The sequence below is a fragment of the Schistocerca nitens genome, chromosome 8 (genome assembly GCF_023898315.1).
Source record: "Schistocerca nitens isolate TAMUIC-IGC-003100 chromosome 8, iqSchNite1.1, whole genome shotgun sequence".
NCBI classification, from domain to species: domain Eukaryota; kingdom Metazoa; phylum Arthropoda; class Insecta; order Orthoptera; family Acrididae; genus Schistocerca; species Schistocerca nitens.
In genome coordinates, this window is record NC_064621.1 from 298235873 (window position 1) to 298255641 (window position 19769).

General features: G+C 47.1%; 1 protein-coding gene across 1 annotated transcript in view; it reads right to left on the bottom strand.

The window, feature by feature from the left end:
* Positions 1 to 19769, bottom strand: part of LOC126198550 (proteasome subunit alpha type-1) — a 38503-nt gene that overhangs the window by 7031 nt on the left and 11703 nt on the right. The window contains exon 3 of the mRNA XM_049934973.1: positions 1204 to 1363. Within this exon, the coding sequence (XP_049790930.1) occupies positions 1204 to 1363 (160 nt within the window). The remainder of the gene's footprint in view (positions 1 to 1203; positions 1364 to 19769) is intronic.

Sequence of the window (19769 nt, forward strand, 5' to 3'; positions counted from 1 at the left end):
ATATATCCTGAGATGACAGGGAATCACCAATTGTGGAATGGTGATGAAATAGTGGAGGATAAAAACTATAAAGGGAAACCAATGTTTAAACACACTACACATGTTCAAATGGATGTAGGTTGCAGTAGTTGAGATGAAGATACTTGCATAGGACAGAGTTTCATGGAGAGCTGCAAGAAATCAATCATGTACTGAAAACCACAACAAGATATAGCTGTGTCATCTTACATTATGCTTAATTAACATGGGGAGAAATTATTCTCAAAGTTAATAATGCCCATTCACACAAACCAAATTCATTGGTCTAAAATGATGAATACAATGAACAAGCAAACTGAATGACAAGACAGCACATGTGAGAGGCTCTCAATTAACAACAGAAATGAAAATGCAGAACAGATATATACAAGCTTTAAAACTTCATTCCAACACAATTTTTTACTTGTGTATACATAAGTTCTTTGTAATAAATCAAATCTTTCACAGTGATATGTATTAGCTGTTAACAATCATCCATGGCAGTAACTTACTCCATTCTCTGTCCATTACTAGTATTCTGAAATTAAGAACGTATACAACTGTATTATTATTAATTTCTTCAATGTATTTAATTATTATCAACACAAAAATACAAACTACTAGGACTGTGCCAGCTGAAAATAACTGTCGACACACTGACCACACACTGCGTTGGCAAACTTCCTCCATTTATGTCTTCAGCTGCCATGGACTGTGGTTGTGTGTGTGCGTGTGGGGGGGTGTCTATTTTTGACAAAGGCCTCGTTGGTCAAAAGTTTATTCTGTGACAGCCTTTTTGTTGTGCCTATCTGCAACTTAGCATCTCTGCTATAAGGTGAGAAGCAACTTCTTTTACTCTGTCATCTTAATTTCCATGAGCAAAAATGACAGGTGGCAGCAACATAGGTGTCACGGTGCGAGTGTAGGTGGCTGCTCAAACTTTACCCAAGCGTCATGGTCTGGTTTTATTAAAATTTTCAATTCCCAAGGAACATCGTGGTTCTCCAGATTCCAAATTTATTAAATTAGGACTGTAATTCAAGAGTCATATGAGAATTAAGATTTTTTTAAAAAGGTTTGAAATATGTGAGAAGTTAGGCTATTCTCATTTCCCACAAATTTTAAAAGAAAGTACTAAACTGGAACATTAGCCAAAGACAGAAAGTGTGTAATTAATGAACTTACATCATAACCAGCAACAAGAAGACCCACTCCATAAGGTCGTCGATCATAGCGTTGGGTGCATACTTGCATCTTGTTACCTATGTTTGCAATGAGACGACTGATGGCGAGTAAGGCATCATGTGAATATTTATGATTTAGACATTCATTTCTCATATAACGACTGAAAAATAAAGTAACATATTACTAGCATATGTCAGATCAAAGATGCTAGTGAATGAATGAAAAAAGATGACAAGCATGAAACATAGTATTGTGCTTATTATGTAACTACTTGCTATTCTATTTAATCATCAGAGTGTAAAACATATGTACAAATATTTCCAAACAGGCTGCATATTACAGACTTCTCTATATACAAAAACAGACTGTGAGGCAGTAGGCTACAATGGTATACTCAAACAGTCTTGCATTTACAACTCTTACGAAAAATAATCTGTACCTGGCCTTTAAAATGGAATGGTAAACAGTCTGATTGCCCTAAGAATGGAAATTTTATTTAGTGTATTATACTGTTGTAATTAGTTTACTTGTGGTTAGGGGCAGCATTCTTGACTCGTAAACAAAATGGAAGACTTTTGGTGGAAGGAGTCACCCATGTTCTGCCAATGGCCTTGTCAAAGAGAGTGCAGGAGTGGACAGAGCTTTGAGAAATCATCCTCCTCTTGGGGGTGGGAAACTGCCCCTTAAACGTGGAACAATCAGCAAAGATAGATGGCATCAGGACATGGAAGGTAATGGAAACCACTGCATTAAGGACACACAATGTGTATCCATTGGACATATGGCTTGTAACTGAAAAGTGTCACAATGGTCTCTCCAGTGTCAAAGGGTGGTTGGCTAGTTTGGAGTGAAAGGAACTACACTGAACAGCATAGTCATCAGTCCCTTTATCCATTAACTGGCAAACCAGGAGCGGTCTTCGAAGGAAGGAGGCAAAAGGCAAATCCCGGAAAGCCTAAGTGTAACTGTTGTGGTTGTTGTTGTTGTGGTCTTCAGTCCTGAGACTGGTTTGATGCAGCTCTCCATGCTACTCTACCCTGTGCAACCTTCATCTCCCAGTACCTATTGCAACCTACATCCTTCTGAATCTGCTTTGTGTATTCATCTCTTGGTCTCCCTCTACGATTTTTACCCTCCACGCTGCCCTCCAATGCTAAATTGGTGATCCCTTGATGCCTCAGAACATGTCCTACCAACCGATCCCTTCTTCTAGTCAAGTTGTGCCACAAACTTCTCTTTTCCCCAATCCTATTCAATATCTCCTCATTAGTTATGTGATTTACCCATCTAGTCTTCAGCATTCTTCTGTAGCACCACATTTCAAAAGCTTCTATTCTCTTCTTGTCCAAACTATTTATCGTCCATGTTTCACTTCCATACATGGCTACACTCCATACAAATACTTTCAGAAATGACTTCCTGACACTTAAATCTATACTCGATGTTAACAAATTTCTCTTCTTCAGATACGCTTTCCTTGCCATTGCCAGTCTACATTTTATATCCTCTCTACTTCGACCATCATCAGTTATTTTGCTCCCCAAATAGCAAAACTCCTTTACTACTTTAAGTGTCTCATTTCCTAATCTAATTCCCTCAGCATCACCCAACTTAATTCGACTACATTCCATTATCCTCGTTTTGCTTTTGTCGATGTTCATCTTATATCCTTCTTTCAAGACGCTATCCATTCCGTTCAACTGCTCTTCCAAGTCCTTTGCTGTCTCTGACAGAATTACAATGTCATCGGCGAACCTCAAGGTTTTTATTTCTTCTCCATGGATTTTCATACCTACTCCAAATTTTTCTTTTGTTTCCTTCACTGCTTGCTCAATATACAGATTGAATAACATCAGGGAGACGCTACAACCCTGTCTCACTCCCTTCCCAACCACTGCTTCCCTTTCATGTCCCTCGACTCTTATAACTGCCATTTGGTTTCTGTACAAATTGTAAATAGCCTTTCGTTCCCTGTATTTTACCCCTGCCACCTTCTGAATATGAAAGAGAGTATTCCAGTCAACATTTTCAAAAGCTTCCTCTAAGTCTACAAATGCTAGAAACGTAGGTTTGCCTTTCCTTAATCTAGCTTCCAAGATAAGTCGTAGGGTCAGTATTGCCTCACGTGTTCCAATATTTCTATGGAATCCAAACTGATCTTCCCCGAGGTCGGCTTCTACTAGTTTTTCCATTCGTCTGTAAAGAATTCGCGTTAGTATTTTGCAGCTGTGACTTATTAAACTGATAGTTCGGTAATTTTCACATCTGTCAACATCTGCTTTCTTTGGGATTGGAATTATTATATTCTTCTTGAAGAATATAATAAAAAAAACGACAAAAGCCCAGAAAAAAAGACAGCACAGAAAAGTTGTTAAAAGATCAGTCAAGACAATGCATTAAAACCAAGAACAAAAAAGAATAAAGAGAACAAAAAGATGGAGAGGGTACAGGCCAATAATGGGCCACCGAGCAAGGGCCAACAAGGGTCACCTGAGGGATTGGAGGGGAGGAACAGGAGAAGGGTGCCCCACTAAACCCTCAGACAGTCAATGATGCCATAAAGCTCTACCTTACAGGGATTAATAGAAACCACCTTTGCAGGCAAAATGTACCACCAGATGAGCCACTTCGGCGTCATCTGCTACACCAGAGGTAGCTTGCCATGGTGATTAAGATGCCTCATCAATGCAGCCAAATTAGGACAGTCTATGGGTAAGTGGGCCACTAACAGGCGGACTCCACATCCACTGTGAGAAGAATCCTCACACCAGAGAATGTGGCCATGGGACAGCCACGTGTGGCCAATGCAAAGTCAACAGAGGACAGTGGATTCCCTGGAAGAAGCACGCAGGGAAGACTGCCATCGGGTTGTGCTCTCCTTAATTGTCCTCAGTTTGTTTGGGAAGATCAGGGCAGACTGTTCTGAGTTCCAGACTTCCAGCAGTCGATGGCGTATAAAAGGGCAAAGGTCCGGTCCTGGGACCCATGTTTCCAGAATCGGCATCCTGGTGGCCAGCTTGGCCAACCAGTCAGCTCATTCTTTTATGTAATCTCGACATGACCAGGGGTCCAAACAACAACTGACTGTCCAGTCTGATGGAAGCCAGAGACAAGTCCTGGACAGCCATATCCAGTGGGTGAGGAGCGTAGCACGGGTTTATAGTCTGAAGGCTGCTCAGGGATACTACAAATTAGAATATTCTTGCCAGCACAAGAATGAACATGGCTAAGGGCTAATTTTATGACCAGTAATTCAGCGGTGAGGGCACTGTAGCCATTTGACAGAGTGTGGAGTTCAGCGCACCGTGCATGTGTGCATGCAAAGCCTATTCATCCATCAACTTCTGAACCAGAATACATCTCAAGGATAGCCTAGAACAGGCGGCAAAAAATTATGCTACAGAATCTTTTGGACCAAATGACATTTCAAGACAAATCTGTCGTTGGGGCATAAGCCAAGGGACAGATGTGATGTCTCCCCGACCAGAGGCGACAGTGGAAGAAGTTGCAGTTCCCTACAGAGACACTGGAAGCATTCAGCAATAGTAAACCCAGTTCTGGGTTACTGTCGTGGGTGGTGGAGCTCCCTTCCAGCGAAAAGGACACAGTGGTTGGGATGTTTGCAAGGAAGCTACGAATGGCATATAGTGTTATTCAGCAGCTGTTGTTGGTGCCTGATAGGTAATAGAGGGACTCCAGCCTGACTAATAGGCTGTTTCCATGGCTACTTCAGAGGGCTCCAGTCACAAGTCAGACCCCACAATGATGAGTGGGTTTTAGTATCCACAATGCTGAAGCTGGCGCTGAACCATGTGCAAGACTCCCATAATCAAGTTGGGACAAAATCAGGGCTTCATAGAGCCTCAAAAGGACACCCCAGCCAGTGTTGCTGAGGCAGTGAAATGTACTGAGGTGTCACCAACACTTCTGCTTAAGTTGGAGCAATAATAAAAAGCAAAAATTGCCGGCATATAAGGAGGGTGATACCGAAGACCCCACAGCCACCGCTTGACCATTGATGGCAAAGGTCTAGCAGAGGGGGACACTAAGTACAGAGCCCTGAAGGACCACAGTCTCCTGGCAGTGAGGGGAACGGAGGGGGAGAGGGGGGGGGGGGGAGGAGGAGGAGGAGGAGGAGGAGGAGGAATGAGTGAAGCACCCACTTCAACCTGGAGTGCACAGTGCAACAGGAATTTCTTGACAATAATCAGGATTGGACACCAGGGATCCCACTCATGTCATGTAGTAAGGATGTGGTGACACCATGTCGTGTCATAGGCCTTCTGGGGGTCGAAAAAGACAACGATGAGATGCTGACAACATGCAAAGGCCATCTGGATGTTGGATCCCAGGTGAATTAAATTATCAGCAGTGGAGCGTTCTTTGCAAAAACTGCCCTGAGATGCAGCCAAAAGGCCCTGAAACTCAAGGAGCCAACGCAGCCGCTTGCTCAACATGCATTCAAGCAACTTACAGAGAACATCAACAGGGCTGATTGGGTGATAAATGTCCATCTCTAGGGGATTCGAACTCAGTTTCAGTACCGGAACTATCGCACTGTCTCATCACTGAGATGGGAACTCACCCTCATACCAGATCCAATTAAAGAAGGCAATGAATGTGATGCTGACAATCCACTGAGAGATGTTTCAGCATTTGGTTGTGGATGCTGTCTGGCCCTGATGCCACATCAGGACAATGGACTAGGCCACTGGAGAGTTCCCATTCACTTAATGGAGCATTATATGGCTACAGGTGGTGGGTAGCAAGACATAAGCGCATTCACTCCATTCACTGATTAATGAGCTTAAAGTTGGGATGGTAGTTCACAGGTGCAGATGCACGAGCATAATGCACAGCAAACAGTTTGGCAAGCGTCGCAATCAGCAGAAATTGCACCATCTAAGGAAATACTTGATACACCTGCAAGGGACTGGAAGCCATAAAGGCGTCTGATCTTTGCCCATACCTGTGATGGAGAGGTACATGAGCCAATGGTGGAAACATAGCGTTTCCAGGAGTCTTGCTTTCATCATTTTAAGCAGTAGCAGATACAGGCACGGAGTTGTTTAAAGGCAATGAGGTGCTCCAGTGTAGGGTGCTGCTTATGGTGTTAGAGAGCCCACCTACAATCTCTAATGGCTGTAGTGATCTCCAGGGCCCACCACGGTACCGTCTTTGAATGGTGGGATCCTGAGGGAATGGGGATGGTTTTGTTGGCTGTCAAAAGAATGGTTGCTGTTGTATGCTAAACAGCCACATCGATACTGCCTTATGATGGGGAGATAAGGACGACAGCAGAGGTGAACCCATCTCAGAACACGTTTTCGAAAGATCTTTGATGTACAGCAACATATACGCTGAAAAAAATGGTTCAAATGGCTCTGAGCACTATGCGACTTAACTTCTGAGGTCATCAGTCCCCTAGAACTTAGAACTACTTAAACCTAACAAACCTAAGGGCATCACACACACCCATGCCCTAGGCAGGATTCGAACCTGCGACCGTAGCAGTCACGCAGTTCCAGACTGTAGCGCCTAGAACCGCTCGGCCACACTGGCCAGCATGTAACGCTGCATTTCTTCGTTTTACGCAAGTATAAATTCGAATTCCACCAAACACTGCATCTTACATTCCGAAGCAATGAAACCGAGATTGTGACGCACTTTTGTAAGCCAGTCATAGCTCCTGTCATGTGATCTCAGCAGCTGATGACAGCACAGGACACATAGTGTAGTCAACTAATAGCAAGATCACTCTTAAGTAGCGCGAACACAAAAAGAAAAGTTAATGGTTGAAATTAATATACATAGTTTTGATAGAAGAAAAACAAAGCTTCCACAAATAATATTAGTCTTGAAGATTAATAAGCTGCAAGAGAAGCTAAGCTTCCACATATAATGCTGATCATTTTGCGCGTGTTACACTTTAATACACATCACACAAATGTGCCAGTAAAATTTTTAATAACGACGTAAATGTCTAATCTTCTGGGCTCGAAATTCTTCTACATGGTCGTCCTCAAAGAGTTGATTTTTAAATGAGAGTCAAACGCTCTGTGATTTAAGAAATTCATCGTACATTCTCGCACATAGTTCATCTTGCGTAAAAGGAAATTTACTTTGAAAGTAACACTTTTCAAACCAACATTCGCAACATCTTCCCGTGACCTGTTAGAAATTAGTTCATTTCAGCAGTTGCCAGAGAGCGCCAGATAACAGGCGTCACTGCACCTGTGCAGCTATGATGACACAGGAAGCCCGCATGTTCGTACGTGTAAAATATTATAAGATCTTGCATTATGTCATAAAATAAACAAGACATCAAAGGATACTTCAGAAACATCGGAATTTCATGAACTATACTAAAATGCATAATTCGGCTTAAAGTGCACAATCGTATGTCCGGATTCAGATGTAAATTTTCTTGAGTACCAGTACTGTATTATCTCATGTTTGGTTCTTTATTACGGCATAATACCATCCGAGCTAGAAGATGGAAAACGTGCACTTGAAATGCAGCGAACAGTTGAAACTAGCCAACAGTGTGAAATTAAACACTTCATTTCAAATAAATTGACTGCCTCAGTGCAAAATATTAATAAAAGCCAAATCTCTTTAGCTGACTGTCTGAAAGGTGGAAATAAAACCTGAAACTAACAACATATTTTAGCCTTCCGTAATTATGCGAACATATTTTAATTCATTTGGTAGCTCCCGGCAACAGAAATCCGTTTTGTTTTCATTTAATGTGAGAGTAGTAAATTAAGAGGAAACAGCAAAATCACTAAACGTAAACACGTCACATGGAGACTACCCACCTCCCCACTACAACTCAGACTGCTCTGTGCATCAGCCCTGGATCTACGATATTTCCGAACCGGAGCAATTTAGATAGTGGCGCCCAGCCACACATCTGTAGCCAGAAGCGGGAGAAGGTACTACTCATAGGCGACTGAACTGCGCATGCGCAAGAGCCGCCCCCCCCCCGTCCCCCCTTGCAACTGCTCAAATGAATCAAATGTAAACAGCTGTCATGTCACACTCATCAGAGGCAATTTGTTGTTAGGAAGCACTGCATATTCTTCCTAAAGCCTTTGACACACTTTGGTTGGCAGACACTTGTATGAGTACTGTGTTTTGTTGTTGTATATGACACATTTCCTTTGCAAATTAAGTTTTATTTTCGTTTTTTTTCTCTCTTGTTCATATTTTTTTTCTGCAGCATTATTCTGCAGAAGCGGGATACAGTAATACCCTTCGTTAGAGTATTGGTTCTTACCAGTCAAAATCACAAAAATTTAACTGGTAACTAAAACAAGGAAAAGTTCCCGGAATTCTAAAAAAGTTCCTGGGTTTTTCCTGGTTTTCTCCCAAAAAGGTGAGTGAGTGCACGATAGAGCAACCAGCTCCGCATTGAAAACACTGCTCCCGCAAGGCAGGGAATGCTGCTCAATGTAGTCGCCGTGGATGAAAGCAAGCCCAGTGCATCCATCGACCACAGAACCATCGGTGTAGACTACATCTGCATCGCGAAACGAGGCAAGAAGAGCCAGGAATTGTTGACGACGACTGGCAGGTGGAACGGAGGACTTGGAGTCACAGGACAAATCCAAGCAAAGCCGTAAGCAAGGGAGGGACCAAGGAGGGGTAGAAGAAGAGGGCCGGAAGGATGGAGGAAGGGGAAAGGACTCTAGTGACGAGAGAAGGGAACGAACGCGGACCACGATCGGGAGACTCGACCTAGGCCGCCGTCATGGGGAGGGGAGTGAAGAAGATGGAAAAAGGAGCCTGCGGTTTGGGTGGTCGGGTGAGGCATGGATGCAGGCGATGTACAACGCAAGCAACTGTTATCGGCGGAATTGCAGGGGAGGGATTCCAGCTTCTACAAGAAGGCTAGTCACCGGACTAGTGCGGAAGGCACCTGTCACCAGTCTGACGCCACAATGGAGAATCGGGTCGAGGATCTGCAACGCTGAAGGTGCTGCTGAGTCGTACACCACGCTCCCGTAGCCGAGACGGGACTGGACTAAGGCCTTATAGAGCTGTAGGAGGGTTGTTCGTGCAGCCCCCCAAACGGTGTGGCTGAGGCAGTGAATGATGTTGAGTTGCCGCCAGCACCATTGTTTAAGCTCGCAAAGATGAGGTGGCCAAGTGAGCTGAGCATCAAACAGCATGCCAAGGAAGCGATGCGTCTCCTCAATACGAAGGAGTTCGTTGGCAAGGTAGAGTTCTGGATGGAAGTGGGCCATTCGACGCCGACAAAAATGCATCACTCGTGTCTTAGAGGCTGAGAACTGAAAACCATGGTTGGATGCCCAAAACTGTGCCTTACGGATAGCTCCCTGTAGCCGCCATTCAGCGACACTGATGTTTGGGGAACTGTAATAAAGAAAAAAAGTCATCAGCACATAGAGAAGAACAGACCGATGAGCCCACCACAGCCGCAACACCATTAATCGCCACCAAAAAGAGGGGAACACTAAGAACCGAGCCCTGCGGGACACCATTCTCCTGAATATGAGCAGAGCTAAAATAAGTGCCAACTCTAACCCGAAAGGAGCGATTGGAGAGAAAATTCCGTAGAAAAATCGGAAGTAGACCCCGTAAGCCCCATTCGTGCAGCGTAGCAAGGATATGATGGCGCCAGGTGGTATCGTATGCCTTCCGAAGATCAAAGGAAACAGCAACTAGATGTTCTCGCCGAGTAAAAGCTGTACGAATAGCCGACTCTAGCAAGACTAAATTGTTGGTCGCTGAGCGGCCCTGACAGAAGCCCCCCTGCTGCTGGGCTAGGAGGCCCCGAGCTTCAAGGATCCACATGAGCCGGCAACTCACCATCCGTTCCAGGAGTTTGCATATAACGTTGGTAAGGCTGATAGGGTGATAGCTATCAACCACCAGCGGATCTGCACCAGGTTTTAGCACCAGGATGGTAACGCTATCCCGCCCACGAGTTGGGAAAACGCCCTCCATCCAGATGTGGTTAAACAGGGCGAGTAATTCGCCCTGACAGTGCGCTGAGAGATGATGAAGAAACTGGTTGTGAATTTGGGGCAAGCTGTATGGGCACTTTGGAACTCCCATTCACTAAATGGGGCGTTGTATTGCTCCCAACGGTGCGTGCGAAACGACAACTGCGTACGCTCAGCCTGCTCTTTAATGGCACGGAATTCTGCGCTGTAGCCTACTGTCACGGAAATACGTGCGAAGTACTCTGCCAGATGTTCGGCGATGGCGATTGGGTCAGTACAAAGTGTACCCTGAAGAGAAAGGCAAGGGACAGACGCATGAGGGCAAAAGCCAAAAATGCGCCGAACCCGCGACCACACCAGAGATGGGGAAGTGCGAGAACCTATGGTGGCAACATATCGTTCCCAGCAGTCCTGTTTGCTCCGCCGGATTAACCGTCGAGCCCGGGCCCGCAGCCGTTTAAAGGCAACCAAATTATATAGGGAAGCATGACGCCGGTGTCGTTGCAGGGCTCGCCGGCGGTCCCGGATAGCTTCTGCAATCTCTGGTGTCCACCAAGGGACTGACTTACGCCTTAGGGTACTTGAAAAGCAGGGGACAGTTGCCTCGGCACCAGAAACAATGGCCATAGCGACCTCGTCCACTGCCAAATCAATGCCACCAGGAAGCGGAGCAATGGCCATAGTAGCTAAGGTGTAGGCTGCCCAATCAACTCCACGAAGAGACCATCATGGCAGCTGGTCAGGGGGTTGGGATTGAAGAAGAGAAACCAGGATAGGAAAGTGGTCGCTACCTCAGAAGTCATCGTGAACCCTCCAACTGAGGTATGGAAGAAGACCAGGGCTACTAAGAGAGAGGTCAATGGCCGAGTATGTGCCATGAGTCAAGCTAAAATACGTGGGAGCACCAGTGTTAAGGAGGCAAATGTCCTGCTGTGCCAAGAGAGCCTCAACGTTCCTACCCTGGGCCGAGATCTGGGCCCCACCCTATAAAGGGTGGTGGGCATTAAAGTCCCCAAAAGGAGGAATTGGGGGGGGGGGGGGGGGGAACTGGGCGAACAAGGCAGCTAGGTCAGCCAGAGGGACAACCTCAATCGGGGGAAGGTAGAGGGAACAGATGGTAAGCTCCATTCCTGCCCGGATTCGAACAGCCAGTCTCGAGAGCCGTGTGAAGTGGCACTGGGGCACTAGGAACAGTGGCAAGAACATAAACACAGACACGATCAGACACCCTGTCGTATTCTACGCGGTTCTTATAGTAACCCCAGTAGCCACGGAGGGAGGGGGTCTGCCGGACAGGAAACCAGGTTTCCTGTAGGGCCAGACAAGTGGCAAAGAAGCAGCACAAAAGCTGTTTCAACTCAGCAAGGTGGTGGAAAAAACCACGGCAATTCCATTGAAGGATAATGGTATCCAACTGTGAAGACATGAGAGAACCTGGGGGGTGGGGGGGATAGGTTACGTCTTAGAAGCGCTCGCCGCGACTGATTGCGAAGTAGCCTGATCAACTTCCATAGGAGCTGCGGGTCAACCAACATCTAGCTCCTCAGTGGACGCTAGATTCTCCACATCATCTTCATCTTCAGGTGCTGTGTTGAACTCCTTTTCTGTCTCTATGCCCTCCTCCTTTTGCTTTTTCTTCTTTTTGGTAGGGTCCCATTTGTCCTTCGGTTTATCAGGCTGAATGGGCTTTTCCGACCCAGTGTCATGGACCGAGGAAGACCCGGAAGCCCTACGGCCCTCAGGTGGTGGCTTTTTCAGCCACTGGCTGACATCTGGAGGGGCAGTAACCGTGGAAGGGAGGGCACCAAGCGATCCCTTCTGCGCGAGGGGAGCCAGAGGAGGCGGGCACTTCTCCGGCTCAGAGGTGGGGACTGAAGTCCCCAAAGAAGGAGGGGTTGTTACTCCCGATGTTGATAACAGGGGAGCAACGGAAGAGGGTGTTCCCCTAACTACCTGGGGGTGGCAGGAATAGACGGCCGGGCTGGAGGCCCACAAAAAGTGGCCGAGCTTGGGGGCTCGTCGCCAGGGATGGCGATATCGAAGCTGCTGCACCAAACGTCGATGAAATGCGCACAGGGTGAAGTCGGTCATACTTGCATTTGGCCTCTGTGTAAGTGAGCCTGTCCAAGATCTTATACTCCATAATCTTACGTTCTTTTTGATAAACCGCGCAATCTGACAAGCAAGGTGAATGTTTCTGTCCACAGTTGACACAAACGGGGCGGTGAACACGGGACATTGGGGTGGGAGGCACGTTCACAATCCCGACAGGTAGGGTTGGTGTCACATCTCGATGACATGTGCCCAAACCTCCAGCACTTAAAGCAGCGCATGGGAGGAGGGACGTAAGGCTTAACATCACATTGATATATCGCCACCTTGAGCTTCTAGGGCAGGGTGTCTTCCTCGAAAGCCAAGATGAAGGCACCGGTGGAGACCCTGCTATCTTTAGGTCCCCCAAAGACATGTCGTACAAAGTGCACACCACACCGTTCCAGATTTGCACGGAGCTCGTCGTCAGACTGCAACAACAGGTCACAATGAAAAATAAGCTCCTGAACCATATTGAGGCTCTTATGAGGCATAATGGAGACTGCAGCATCACCGAGCTTGTCACAAGCAAGCAATGCCCGTGACTGTGCTGGGGATGCTGTCTGCGTGAGGACTGCTCCAGACCTCATTTGACATGCCCTCAACTTTTCCAAACTTGTCCTCTAAATTTTCCACAAAAAACTGAAGCTTTGTGGTCTGAAATGAGTCCCCATCTGTCTGGCTGCAAACCAGAAATCGAGAATACATCGCAGCAGGTAATTTAGATCGCCGTTCCTCCCCTGGTGTGGATGGGGAAGGAAACGATTGGGGTTCATACTGTAAAGCATTGAACTTTACTTTCTTAGAGACTCATGCTTGCGCACTATTCGTATTTCATTTCATGGTGGTCCCACGAGCAGCTAGGGGAAGGAATGTCCACCCAGACAGAGCCCCGCTTGCCTGGGTAAGCCTAATACAACAAGGGGGCGGCAGGTTCCCCAGAGGTCGCCCACTAGCAACTGTTCTACCTCAACAGCCATGCGTCTCCTCGGCACGCAGCACACCTTGAGATTGAGGTTTTTTTTTTTATAGAGGTTTATACCATCCTCGCGACCCAGGCAGTTAAGCCAAGATCCCCGTGCTCTGTATTGTACAACGTTCCACCATCACGCCTTACGGTGGTCGTTGAAGCACGCTCAGAGCTTACGGTATTGAGGACTGGTGGCGCTTCCCAGTCCCCAGCTCAGGGACCCCGGGGTCGCCAAGCCTGTACCCAGCAACTAAATGCTGAGCCCCCTGAGGGGGAACCCATCTGGGCAGGGGTCCTGGGATCCAGGGAAGCAATGCTGAGGGAGGGAGAGGAAGATTAGGATGTGGTCACTACCACAAAGGTCCTCATGGACCCTCCAGTGGATAAATGGTAGAGGACCAGTGCTGCAAAAGGAGTGATCAATGACCAAATAAGTTCCTTGTGCCAATTGACGTGTTTGGTGGCTAAAGAGTTCAAAAGGCAAAGATTGAGCTGTGCCACTAAACATTCCATGTCTTTACCATGGCCAGTGATCACTGTACTGCCCCAAAAAGGATTATGGGCATTGAAGCTGGCCAAGACTAGGAAAGGTAGGGGGGGGGGGGGGGGCGAGAGAGTAATGAAGACAGTACACATCCTGGGACACAACATCATCAGGAAGGAGATGAACATTATAGATGGTGTCACAGCAACCCCTTATTTAGAGGGCCCACACAACCGACAGGCAAGTTGCGTTGCCAACCTCCTTGAAGAAGTGTGGAGAGAAACATCACCAGCAGATATAAACAATAACAGGCTTTCTAAATAAACGCGGAACTAGTTCGCCAGAAAATATGTGACACTGTTCCACCAATCAGAACTCAAATGACTCATGTAGCACTCTGCTGACCTGACTTTATAAGCATGCCTGGACAGTCATAATGGCAGTGTTTACCTACCGCTAGGAACAGCCCCAGCCAGTACTTACGCCGGGCCTAGCACTGTATACACTCACCATAGCATTGGAGTAGCACGTTGTATTTTGTAACTGGAAGAGTAGATTTTGGTCAGTATTTTCTTCCATTGTCTTGTTTCTTTATCTGGTTAGCCAGCACAAGAGTTGTGGAGTTTTCTTGTTGTTCTTCCCTTTAAAACTTAGTGTATGCCAAGAAGGCATTTTTCTGTAATTAAAATAAAGTGTGTTCAAATTGACTTAGTTTTTTTCCTGCCGACCACAGGACACTACAGTTATTGATGATTAGGATAAAACTTTCATTTTCAAACGAACTTCTTCAGTCCTTGGTGGAAAATCTACAGCAGATTCAGGCAACACTCACAAGGTCAGAATTCTGCCCTAACTCCCCAGTGTTGCAAGAGGTAGCTCATAGAGTTGATTCCATTGCAGGCAAATTGAACACTTGGCACATCGCTCCACCAATGTTTCTGGCTTTCGATAGGTCTGTCAAAGCATGGTCAAATTATGTCAAACGGTTGGAACAACATTTAATGGTACATGGGATCCATGACAAAAATCGAAGTCGGGCTTTTTTTAGCAACAGTTGGACCACAGGGGTATCGTTTGGTTCAACAATTGAACCCTGAGCAGTCCCCTCGTGATCTCTCATTTACCCATATTAAGGGCGCCTTTTTGAGTACTTTGATGCACAAATATATGTCACCTCCACCCATCAGAGTGTCTTTTCTTGTTGAAAGTCACTAGGTCAGACACCAACATTGCCTGCAAGCAGTCTTATTCCTTTTCGTTGATTTGCGATATGGTGGTGTTTCATGCACCAGATGAGGCTCTACGGGCTGATATTTTGAAGTTACAGCATCCATCCCTCAACACCTGTCTGCCAATCATTTGCGCGTTTGAATAATTTCACCGGCTACAACAACCGCGTCTTGATCCAGCTGTTTGCACATCTCGCCAGTTGTCTAGCGCCGAGCAGAAGTCTCATTGATCCATCCTGTGAAGGAAGTCTTTCACTCAGCTTCCATCCTGTCCAGACTGTTTCTGGACTCACCAACAGTCAGAGTGCCCCCACCGGTGAGCAAGAAGTAAGCTTGCAGCCGAGCGGGCCATATCGCCATGGTGTGTCAGGCTTCGCAGAAATATCGCAGAGATGCCACACTTCCAGCTGATGCACAAGCTTGTCACGAATCATCACCTCTGGACCTGGAAGCCTCGCATTCCATTGACGGCCAAGTATTATCCACCATTCCCCAGTCGGGTGCCCGTTTTCTCCTTACCTCGGAGGTCGCGCATGTTACGGTGGTCTTCCAAATTGATACAGCATCATCCATTTCTATTGTGGATGGTGCCACATACCAATGCTTGGGCTCGCTGGCTTTATCTCTGTTCACTCGCGCCTTGCATAATTTCAGTAATGACTCTATCAGTTGACAGTGTTTTTTCAACACAAATCTCTTACAACAGTCGTTCCTTGACCACTCAGTTTTTGGTGGTCGGATCCCCCAATGCTACTAACCTTCTGGGTGTGGACATTTTTTGGTCATCTGGGTTTATCAGTGCAGTATGCGGAACTGGCGGTGTCGATTCCCTCATTGGATACCCTCCTTGCCTCATTGCTCAGCAAATACAAAATGTTGTTCTCATCCTCCACACCTGGGGTGAAGGGTTTCACTGCACCTGTTCAACATCTTCCCTCTGCTGTTCTTTATTTTTTTAAGGTCCGCCCAGTCCCCTTTGCTCTCCGCAACCGGCTCCAGAGGGAACTTCACCACTTACAAGGCGAAGGCATCCTTTCTCCTGTCACACAGTCACTGAGCGATGTTTATTGTGACAGTCGAGAAGCCGAATGGTGCTTTACGCATATGTGGCAATTTTAAGGTCTCAGTCAATTCTCAGGCCATCATCAATGCATATCATGTCCCATCGGTGGATGACATACTCACACGTCTTGCTGGATCAACCATTTTCACCCAAACTGATGTGCACAATGCTTATTTGCAGCTGCCGAAGTATGAGGAATCGCAGCAGAGCCTAGTCATCAATACACCATGTGGCCTTTTCTGGTACAACCACCTCCCGTTTGGCATTGCCAGTGGCCACGCCATTTTCCAACGTTATTTGGGACGCCTCACAAGCCAGGTACTTGGTGCAGCCAATTATCTGGACGATGTCATTGTCGATGGCTCATAAGCGGTGGACCTCGTGGACAAGCTGAATCAGCTGTTTCAAGTTTTTTTAAGGCTAACCTACATTACTGGAAGGAAAAGGGTGACTTTTTTGTGCAAGAGATCAGTTATCTCGGCTTCATGATTGATGCCTGCGGTCTCCACACCTCTAAGGAGTATGTAGAGGTGATTCAAAACCTGTTTCCTCCCCTCAACGTGAAGCAACTGAAATCTGTCCTCTATCAAATCAACTATTATTGGCATTTTATACCCCATGCCACGCCAAGATTTCAGTGCCTCTGACAGGGCTATTGCACAAGGGTGCGCGTTGGGTTTAGGACACAGTGTGTGAGCAGGCTTTCACACGTCTCAACTCTCTCCTGCCCTCCTTGTCTGGCTGCTTGCGATCCTTCCCTGCCCCTCATCGCCGCCGCCGATGCCTCAGACTATGGCCTGGGTGCGGTACTATAGCACATGGTCAATGGTGTTGAGAGACCGGTGGTTTTCGCATCCAAAAAATGGACCAACGCTCAAACCAAATACAGTCAAATTGAAAAGGGCGCTTTGGCACTGATTTTCACCCTGAAGATATTCTACAATTTCACGTATGGTTGTCATTTCACTCTGCAGACCAACCACAAACTTTTGGTTTCTTTGTTTCATCTGGGTGCTGCTGTGCCCACCCGAGAGGCGCACTGCCTCCAGCATTGGGCGCTCTTCCTGATGACGTTTGACTTTGATATTATCTATTGTACCTCTGAATGGCACACAAATGCCGATTTTCTGTCCCGGCAGCCTGCCAAGGTGGACCGTGTGTTTGACACCTCCCCCTTGGTTTGTTTCCATGTGGAATCAGACATGGACGCAGCTCTGGACGTGCTTCCGTTGGATGCAGATGTGGTCCAGCGGGCCATCGCTCAGGATCAGGTACTGCAGGCTATCTGCTGCCAAATCGCTGTGGGTTGGCTGACCAGCCATTGCAGTGTCCGCAATGCAGAGGTCCAACATTTTTGGGATCATCAGCTATGTCTCTTTTTCCACAGTGGAGTCATCCTTTTGCATAGTGTTTCCAACGTTCCCCGGGTGGTCATACCGCACGTGTTGCACTGCCGTGTCCTTGATCTCCTCCATGCTGGCCAATGGGTCATCGTCCTCACCAAATAGCTGGCCTGCCGACACCTTTAATGGTGCGGTTTGGATAAATATGCTGCCTCCCTCACATCACCCTGCACCACGTGCCAAACACGTCAGGCAGCACCCCCGCGCCAGTATTTTTTGTGGCCGGATGCAGCTGCTCCAGGGGAATGTTTCCATCCATAGTTTCCAGTGGCTTATGCTGATCAACTCTGGTTTGGGATACTCTTGTGTCTCCTGCATGATTAACACCAATTCTGCTGAGACTATCAAAATTCTCTGGAGCCTTTTTGCTGTCAAAGGAGTCCCCAAAACAATTGTTATGGATAATGGTCCACAGTTTACTTCAGCCAAGTTCAAGCAATTCTGTACTGACAATGGAATTTCCCTCATCCAGACTGCCCCTTTTCACCTTCCATGAAACGGCCGGGCAGAATGTTTTGTGCGAACGTTCAAGATCAAGCTCGATAAGCTGCTTGAGCCATCAGCCGCTGGAACAGGCCATGCTGCTTTTTTGGCTACATACCATGCTGCCCCCTATGCTGGTAAAAATCAAGTGGAGATACTTCACGGTTGGCCATTCTGCTCTCCCTTATCTGTCCTGGTTCCCAAGGATTCTCACCCTCCTGCCCACAAGCTGATGCACTCCTTTTGTATCGGGCAGGTCTGGGTGCAGAACTTCTCTCATCCACAGGTGCACTGGGTGCCTGCGGTCATCACCAAGCTCTGCGGTCGTCACCAAGCTCTGCGGTCGTCACCAAGCTCTGCGGTCGTCACCAAGCTCTGCGGTCGTCACCAAGCTCTGCGGTCGTCACCAAGCTCTGCGGTCATCACCAAGCTCTGCGGTCATCACCAAGCTCTGCAGCTAGGCAATGGCATCTCTCCGGTGGGCCTACTGCTCCGCCACCCGCCGGCATCTCAACCAGCTCCACTCCCGTCTGGTGGACTAGGACACCCCTGGGGAGCAGCCAGTGCCTACTGCCAGCCGCCCTGTGGCAGAACCTCTGCTTCTGCCTCCGCCTCAGCTGCTGTCTCCACCACCAGCCGCTCATGCTGCGTCGCCACCTCCCATCCCTGCTGGCCACAAACTGATAGACATTGACCAGAATGCCTCTACTCCTATGGACGTTTGTGGTGCTGTGCATTTTTTCCCAGGGGAAGAAATGTCGTAGCGGACCCTTATTTAGAGGGCTCGCACAACCAACACGCAAGATGGGTTGCCGACCTCCTTGCACGAGCATGGAGAGAAACATCGTCAGCGGATATAAAGAATAAAAGGCTTTCCAAATAAACACAGAACTACTTCGCCAGACAACATGTGACTGTTCCACCAATCAGAACTCATATGATTCATGTAGCACTCCACCGACCTGGCTTTATAAGCAAGTCCAGACAGTCAGAATGAAGTTGTTACCTACCGCTAGGGACAGCTCTGGCCAGTACTTACGCCGGCCCTAGCACTGTATACACTTGCCGTAGCATTGTAGTAGCACGTTGTATTTTATAATTGGCAGAGTAGGTTTTGGTCAGTGTTTTCTTCCATTTTCTTGTTTTCTTATCTGGTTTGCCACCACCAGAGTTGTGGCGTTTTCTTGTTGTTCTTGCCTTTAAAACTTGGTGTATGCCAAGAGGCACTTTTCTTTAATTATAATAAAGTGTGTTCAAATTGATTGTTAGTTTTTTTCCTGCTGACAGCAGGACACTACAGATGGAAAATACTGATGTGCCCTTACCCGAACAGCCACAGCCTCCAAAGGTGTATCAAGAGGCACAAGATCAGTGTACATAGAATCCAGTACATATGTATAAACTCCACCTGATACCCTCTCATAGTCAGTATGACTCTTAAAATAAGCTCGGCAGTCACAAACAGCAAGGGTCCAAGGTGCTGGAAACCACCTCTACAGGATGGCAATACAGAATGCAGGGTACGTGCTTAAAAGCTGCCATAGCTCCGCCATGTGGTGGAAAAATCCATTACAATTCCACTGGAGGGTCAGACTGTCTGGAAACTGTGGAGACATGAAGCAACCAGGTAAGAGGTGGGGGCAGGATGGGGACGGATTATGTTCTGCTACCAGTTGAGATGTCGGGGATCCACTGACATAAGTTCTATGGCACACTGCCTGGGGAGATCTGGTGCATCAGGTGCCACCATGATCTCCACCTTGGGCACAGGACGACAGGCACAGTGGAGTGATGTGGGGTCCTGGAGTTTCCTTCATCTTCAAGGACTCCTTTTTCCCCTTCTTGTAACCTCCTCCTCCTCCTGAGAA